Source organism: Chiloscyllium plagiosum, chromosome 45, assembly GCF_004010195.1.
Source record: "Chiloscyllium plagiosum isolate BGI_BamShark_2017 chromosome 45, ASM401019v2, whole genome shotgun sequence".
In the NCBI taxonomy this organism is placed as follows: domain Eukaryota; kingdom Metazoa; phylum Chordata; class Chondrichthyes; order Orectolobiformes; family Hemiscylliidae; genus Chiloscyllium; species Chiloscyllium plagiosum.
The window spans coordinates 5,673,347-5,681,842 of record NC_057754.1 but is presented as its reverse complement, the minus strand read 5'-3'; the positions used below and the strand labels follow the sequence as shown (position 1 = coordinate 5,681,842).

Sequence of the window (8,496 nt, the reverse complement as noted above, 5' to 3'; positions counted from 1 at the left end):
GACAGTGTAGAGGGAGCTTTACTCTGTATCTAACCCCATGCTGTCCTTGTCCTGGGGGGTGTTTGACAGGGGGCACACAGAGGGAAGTGTACAGAGGGGACTGTCATTGCTGGGTGCCCTGCAGTCCTGCCCTTCAGAAGAACACGTTCTGCTGGACGCAGGGAGCTTCAGGGCTTGCGCAGAGAGGCGCTAGGGAAATGCACATTCCGCCAGTTCATTCACCTGTGGGATTGTGAGCTGGACTCTTGGCTCGTTGACAAGCAAATACCTCGTGCTGGCAAAGTTAGCTCGAACTAGTCTCGTAAAAAGATGATTTAAGCCCATGTCTCCATAAACCTGCTGATTGGAGGAGACAGGTATTTATTAGCAGATAAGGCTTCATTCCCAGGTGCTGTCCAGATGTTCCTGGGACACCTCTTAAATTGACAAGGATGTTGCTGGGTTTGGAGGGTTTGTGCTCTCGGGAGAGGCTGGGGCTGTTTTCCCCGGAGGGTCGGAGGCTGAGGAGTGACCTTATAGAGGTTTACAAAATCATTAGGGGCACGGATAGGATAAATGGATTTTTTCACACAGAGGGTGGTGCGTGTGTGGAATGAGCTGCCAGAGGAAGTGGTGGAGGCTGGTACAATGACAACATTTAAAAGGCATCTGGATGGGGACATGAACAGGAAGGGTTTGGAGGGATATGGGCCAAGTGCTGGGGAATACGACTAGATTAGATCAGGATATCTGGTCGGCATGGACGAGCTGGATTAAAGAGTTTGTTTCCATGCTGTACATCTCTATGACTCTATGTGCAGGTTAGGGTGGATTGGCTATGCTAAATTGTCCCAAAGTACTCAGGGATGTGCAGGTCAGGGTGGATTGGCCGTGCTAAATTGTCCCAAAGTACTCAGGGATGTGCAGGTTAGGGTGGATTGGCCGTGCTAAATTCCACAGTGCCCAGGGATGTGCAGATTAGGGTGGATTGGCCGTGCTAAATTGTCCCACAGTGCTCAGGGATGTGCAGGTTAGGGTCGATTGGCCGTGTTAAATTGTCCCGTAATGTCCAGGGGTGCACAGGTTAGGGTGGATTGGCCGTGCTAAATTGTCCCATAGTGCCCAGGGATGTGCAGGTTAGGGTGGATTGGCCATGCTAAATTGTCCCATAGTGTCCAGGGATGTGCAGGTTAGAGTGGATTGGCCATGGACACGCAGGGTTACTGGGATAAGGGTAGGTTTGGGTGGGATGCTCTTCACCGGGCCAGTGTGGATTTGAAGGGCTGAATGGCTGTTTCTATTATTCTATGAATAGGAAGGGTTGAGAGGGATGTGAGGCAAATGCTGGCAAATGAGACAGGATTAATTTCGGATATCTGGTCGGCGTGGACAAAGGGTCTGTACATCTCTACGACTCTAAGTCCCTATCACCTCGTTTGAGCCAGGCGACACTGTCTCCCTGTGTATGACCTCCTCCAGATCCTCGATTCCGGTCTCTCTGGATTAGTGTAGCGCCGACACTGGCTGTGTCTTCACCCACCTGTGTTCCTCAACACTGAACTGCCTTCATTCTCAGCCTCCACCTCTTTCACCCACGCTCCTGACCGCAATGGCTGTCTCGCATCCGTGTGTTATCAGACCGCCCTCTGCCGGGAGTCGTCAGCGAAGGGGACGCTGACGGCGCCACTCAAATGCGCGTTGCCAGGGGCCGCTCTCTAAGGGGTGTTTCAGCATCAGCCAGGCACGGGTCAGGAGTGCGACGGAGCAGAATTTCAATCGGACTAGCCTCGTCAATACAACGGCTACGAGAGCGGGTCAGAGGCTGGGAATCCCGCAGCGAGTAACTCACCTTCCTGACTCCCCCCAAAGCCTGTCCCACCATCGACAAGGCACAGGTCAGGAGGGTGAGGGAACACTCCCCACTTGTCCCTGGATGGGGGGGCAGCTCCAACAACACTCGAGAAGCTCAACCCCATCCAGGGACAAAGCCCCCCCCGCTCGATTGGCCCCACACCCCCTCCCTCCACCCCTCCCCTCAGTAGCAGCAGTGTGTACCATCTACAAGACACACTGCAGCAACTCCCCGAGGCTCCTCAGGCAGCACCTTCCAAACCCACCACCATCTTAGAAGGACAAGGGGCAGCAGGTACATGGGGAACACCACCCCCCTCTGCAAGTTCCCACCACTCCCCATCCCGACTTGGGAATATATCGGTCGTTCTTTGGGTCTGAATCCTGGAACTCCCTCCCCCAGGGCATTGTGGGCCTAACCCACAGCACACACGGACTGCAGCGGTTCAAGATGGCGGCTCACCCTCACCTTCTCAAGGTGGGGGTGGGGGGGGGGGGAGAATAAATGCTGGGCACATCCAGAGACGTCCACATCCCACGAAGGAGACAAAGTTGGAGACTGTGGGGAGGTTCATCTCCGGACTGCTCCCCAGCCCACAGGCCCCTCAGAGTAACGTTGAGAATAATGACTTCAGGAAGGAGAGCGTGAAGGAAAACAGCGAGCGGGCCTGGAAACTGCCAAGGTAGCCATTTTGTTTTGTTTAATTTTCACCGAGATTCCAATCCGCTGTTGCGTCCTCCGCCTCTCACGATCCGAAAGCAAGCACCCCGCGTTTATCGAGGCCCACCCTTTCGCGCCGTGAGCAGAATGAGTGCAGCCCTCCGTAAACGGAGCGACGTTTTGATTTTCTCGAAGGCCTGCCGGAGCAGTAGGGGGGGAGGGCAGGTTTCTCAGGCCCTGCGCTGAGACGCCGCCCGCTCACCGAGCCCCTCGGCCTGACCATGAGGCTTCCCCACGCCACCCCCCACCCCCCCCAGGGGTTTTGTGCGACGGGCGAGCGGGTGTGTGGTGGTTGGGGAGGGAGGAGACTGAATTTTCCCACTTTGGGATTCAGGAGGCACGGGCCGGGGGAGTGGGTGGGATGCTGCCTCCCCGGGTCCTGGTCGCCACCGGCCTCGCAGGGCACAAGGACTTTCACACAGCAGCACCCCCACCCCGCCCACCCCCATCCCAACCAGCGGCTCAAAAGATTAACCCCCGCTCTGCCCTGTCTTTAAACTCCGCTGCTCGGTCGAAAGAATCGTTCTGTCCCCGTCCTGGGAGTGTTTGATGGGGGACAGTGTAGAGGGAGCTTTACTCTGTATCTAACCCTGTGCTGTTCCTGTCCTGGGGAGTGTTTGATGGGGGATGGTGTAGAGGGAGCTTTACTCTGTACCTAACCCTGTGCTGTTCCTGTCCTGGGGAGTGTTTGATGGGGGACGGTGTGGAGAGAGCTTTACTCTGTATCTAACTCCGTGCTGTCCCTGTCCAGGGAGTGTTTGATGAGGGACAGTGTAGAGGGAGCTTTACTCTGTATCTAACCCCGTGCTGTCCCTGTCCTGGGGAGTGTTTGATGGGGGACGGTGTGGAGGGAGCTTTACTCTGTAGGTGATCCTTGTGAGAAACATTCTGTCCAGTGTGAGATAACCAACACCAGAGGAGAGGACACAGACTATAAAACTGAGAGCTCTTAAGACACAAGCGTGTCTTGCTGTGACCTTGGGTATCATTGCACATTCCGAGTCTGAGATTGATTGATGAATCAACTCCTTCACATCAGCTCAGAAATGCAAGTATCTCAGTAAGTGTTCTCCAGTACAGATCTATTGATACGATTGGAGCACTCAGCCCTAATTGCCAGTTAAATGCCGCGCCGGTGCTAATTAGTTCTTTGTGGTTTTGGCTTTTAGTTTTTATTAGGGCCTTGGAAAGGGTGGTACTTTGAATCCCTTAAAGTGACAGTCCCAATCCCCGGTGGACTCACTTTCTCAACCCAAGGGATCCTTTCTGCCCGTCTTGTCATTCAGTCATGTTATAACCACCGTCTGCCCTACTTCTAACAACTGATGGCGATTAGAGTTTGATTGTGGTTGTTATGAAGTTGAAGGTGTGTACTGTTCCTTTAAGAGAGAGTGAAAGCTGCTTTGCACTCGGGGCTTGTCGGCGCCTGCCATGTGACTGACTAGCAGTCTCAGAGTGAACGAGAAACTTGAAATCTGGCTGTGAAACAAAAATATGACTTTTGATTGCTATGTTTTCACAACGGTTCGAATTTGACCAAGCAGCTTAAGTTATGCCCTGGGATAGTAAAACCCAATCGAATTTGAATTTTGCTGTTTTGCCAACATTGAACCGATGATATGTTTGGGATATAAAGAAACCAGCAGTCTGAGAGTTAGCCACAGAGAGAGAGAGAGAGAGAGCGACCAACTGCCATCACCAGAGTCACTGCAAAACACTCTCTATCGAAGGGACCATTTGCATGAGAAACATCTCTGTAGCAAAAGACAGAAGACAACCCAGGGAGATCTACAGCCATAGGAAGACACTAGAGACAATAACCACTGTCTGGTTTGGAAATAAAGTTGCTGTAATTTTAATACGGAGTGTTATTGGAAACAGTAGATTGTTACAGAGTTGGAGGCAGATAACGAGCAGGTCGGAGTAAGGAGGCTTAGAGTTGTAAATGGTTGTTATTTAATGTTCACTTTGAAAGTTGAAGAATAAATTGGGTTTTTTTTATATAGTAGGATTCGGGAGTTCTCTGTCACTCACTTTAACAGATTACGGGGCGAGATGAGCGTTTCTGGGCGTTTGGTTTAATTAAGAGAAAGGATCATCACTGTGTCATAACGTAATCAACTGGGTGGGGGGAGATGGCAATTAGAGTGCAATTGGGTTGACAGAGGGCAACTAAACTTAAATACTGACCAAAGGAGGGCAACGAGAGTTTAATTGTGATCAAAGGAGGACAATTAGACTTTAATTGTGATTAACGGAGGGCAGTTAGAGTTTAATTGTGATTAATGGAGGGCAATTAGAGTTTAATTGTGATTAATGGAGGGCAGTTAGAGTTTAATTGTGATCAAAGGAGGGCAATTAGAGTTTAATTGTGATTAACGGAGGGCAGTTAGAGTTTAATTGTGATTAATGAAGGGCAACGAGAGTTTAATTGTGATTAATGGAGGGTAATTAGAGTTTAATTGTGACCAAAGGAGGGCAATTAGAGTTTAATTGTGATTAACGGAGGGCAGTTAGAGTTTAATGGTCATCCGCAGAGGTCACATAGAGTTCAATTGTGATCTCCACGGGAACCATTGAAACTGAAGTGGGATCAATGAGTGGCATTCGTGTTTAATCGTGTTCAATTTGAAAGCAGGGATGCCCTGAGGCACGCTATATTGGCGAGACCCAACAGGCGCTACGGCAGCGGATGGATGAACGGACACAGCACAACAACCACCAGGCAGGGATGTTCCCTCCCAGCCCGGGGAACACCTCCAGGGTCCGGGAGATTCTGGTAAGCATCCTCCAAGGCGGCCTTCGGAATACACCACGCACAGTCGCCAAGCAGAAACCGATAGCCATGTTCCATACCACACTGTTATGTGTCTGTAAGATCTTCCTTACCCTCCTGTTTTTGCACCATCACCTCGGTAACTTGCTATGACCTCTTGGCCTTAATTAGTTTGTACGGTTTTGGACTATTCGTCACTTTGGCGAGACTCTAGGTGTGCTACTCTTACACCTTTCACGCCCATTCCAGCCGTTTGGTTTCTCTCCAGCACCGTCTTAGCTTGAATCGGTTTTTGTAATTATCTCTCTTTACACTTTCCTCACACCATCCGACGCTCTCGATCACCTGCAGAGACTTGTTATTCAGCCTGTCGACGCACCCCTCACACCACCTGTGTATGATTCAATCTCCCTGCCTACAAACTCTGTGAGTGTGTGCTTCTCTCTCACTCCTTCCGATGAAGGGGCAGCGCTCTGAAAGCTTGTGATTTCAAATACACCGGTCGGACTATAACCTGGTGTCATGTGATTTCTGACCTTGTCCACCCCAGTCCCAACACCGTCTCCTCCACATCATTAACTGCAATCAACTGAGGGCAACCAGAGTTCAACTGGTACTGGAGTTGGGACGTCATGGTGGGGTTGTAGAGGACATTGGTGAGGCCTCGTCTGGATTACTGTGCCCTGTTACAGGAAGGATATTATGAAGCTGGAGAGGGGGTCAGAAGAGATTTACCAGGATGTTGCCGGGAATGGAGAGTTTGGGTTATAAGGAGGGGCTGGATAGGCCGGGACTTTTTTCGCTGGAGTGTAGGAGGTTGAGAGGTGATCCGACAGACGTTTATAAAATAATGAGAGGTATAGGTAGAGTTAATGATGAGTGTCTATTCCCAAATATGGGGGATTTTAAGACGAGAGGGCACATTTTTAAAGTGAGAGGAGAGAGATTTTAAAAAGGCACGGTGGGTGCAATGTGCCACTGCCACAAGGCTCATGGATCACCTCATACTCCAGGTGCTGGGTAAGGCGGGCAGGAACACGGTCACCCAGACAGATCATCGGGTTGTGCAGCACGCAGACGGACCCTTCAGCCCAACTCGGCCATGCTCGGCACGGTGGCTCAGTGGTTGGCACTACTGCCTTACAACGCTAGGGTCACGGGTTCGATCCCACCCTCGGCCGACTGTCAGTGTGGTGTTTGCACATTCTCCCCCCGTGTCTGTGTGGGGTTTCCCCTGGGTGATCCGGTTTCCTCCCACAGTCCGAAGGTGTGCAGGTTAGGGTGGATTGGCCGTGCTAAATTGTCCCATAGTGCCCAGGGATGTGCAGGTTAGGGTGGATTGGCCGTGCTAAATTGTCCCATAGTGCCCAGGGATGTGTCGTTGAGGTGGGCTAGCGATGATTAATGGGAATGGGGTGACTCTGGGTGGGATACTCTTTGGAGGGCCAGTGTGGATTTGATGGGCTGAATGCACTTCCACACTGCAGGGTTCTATTAACCCTCCCAACATTTAAAAAAGTATTTTGAGAAACAGTTGGTATGCCTTGGTGTGCAGGTAAAGACTTGGGTAATGGGAAGGAGGGTGTGGTAATGGCTGTGATAGCCAATTCTGCATTCTCTCAGGCCCCGAACTCTCCTGAATTAATGACTGGGTTTATTAACTCCTGGCCCTGAATTTTCGTGTCACCCACAGGCGTGAACATCCTCTCCGTGTCTAACATATCAAACCCCTTCATAACTCCAAAGACATACGTTAGGTCACCCCGCCCTCAGCGTCTCTCCTCTCTCATGTAACCTGGCTCTTATTTGGCCTTTATAATTCCCAGGGTGATAGCTAAGCGGTCCTCATAACTGTCCCTGCCAAGTATTCCCCTCGGGGTGTCTCTGTTGCGGATTAGCTGCCAGACTATGGTAGAGGCGGGTACAGTTACAACGTTTAAAGGGCATTTGGATGGATGCATGGATAGGAAAGGTTTAGAGGGATATGGGCCATACGCAGGCAGCTGGGACTAGTTTAGTTTGGGGACACGTGGTCAGCATGGACAAGGTGGACCGAAGGGTCTGTTTCCCTGCGTACAACTTGGGTTGAACTGTTGCAGGGGGACAGTCTAACTACGCCTCTGCTGCCACCCTGTGGTTTGACGTGGTACTGGCCAGCAGCAGAGGACTTGCATTTCTGTAGCGCCCTTTTGTCCCTAAACGTTCCTTGCAGCCAGTGGTGAGCGTTTACAAAATACTTTGGGGGCTTTCTTTATTTTTTTCCCTTTTGTTTATTCGCTCACGGGGATGTGGGTGTTTGCGGCCCCCGCCCTGATTGGGTCTGGAGAAAGCGGGGGTGAGCTGCCTGAGACAATAAGGCCGTAAGAAATAGGAACAGGACCAGGCCGTTCGGCCCTTCCAGCCATCCGATGGCTGATCCGAAATTCCTCACTTTGCTGCCCTTTCCCCATAACCCTTGACGTCCCGGTTGATCAAGCATCTGTCTATCTCAGTCTGAAATTGCACCCCCCCCTTTATTCTGAGACTGCACCCTCTGGTCCCAGACTCTCCCCATGAGGGGGGAAACACCCTCTCAGCATTGACCCTGTCAAGCCCCTCAATGAGAGATGACCTCCCATCCTTCTAAACCCCAGAGTGCCAACCCCGGTTTAGCCTTTGCTCATGAGACAGTCCCTCCGTATCGGGGACCATCCTAACGAACCGTCTCTGAATGGCCTCCAGTGAAATGAGTTCTCTCCTTAAAGAAGAGGGCCCAGTGCTCTAGATGGTGGTCTCACCAGCACCTTGTCTAGTTGCTGCAAGACTTCCCCACTCTTCCCCTCCAACCCCCTTGAAATAAGGGCCTACATTCCATTACCCTTCCCGATTCCCTGCTGCCCCTGCGCGTGAGCTTGCTGTGTTTCGTGTACAAGTCCCCTCCCCCCCCACAGCCAGGTCCCTTTGTGTTGCAGCTTTTTGTCCATTTTAAAATCACTTTGTCCTTCCAAACCATACAACCATTTCCCACATTATATTCTGTTTGCCAACTGCTGGCCCAATGACACGAACAGAAATCGCTGAAGAAACTCAGCGGGTCCCAGAGCATCCATGGACAGGATAGAGAGATAGAGAGATGGAGAGAGGAGAGGGGGAGAGGGGGAGGGGAGAGGGGAAGAGGAAGAGGGGGAGA

General features: G+C 51.4%; 1 protein-coding gene across 1 annotated transcript in view; it reads left to right on the top strand.

Moving 5' to 3' along the window:
* Nucleotides 1-1,877: 1,877 nt before the first annotated feature.
* The window catches only part of LOC122544036 (N-terminal kinase-like protein), a gene marked incomplete at its 5' end in the record, with an annotated part of 29,263 nt that continues 22,644 nt past the window's right edge, over nt 1,878-8,496 (top strand). Inside the window, one exon of the mRNA XM_043683049.1 lies at nt 1,878-1,883. Coding sequence (XP_043538984.1) covers nt 1,878-1,883 — 6 coding nt within the window. The remainder of the gene's footprint in view (nt 1,884-8,496) is intronic.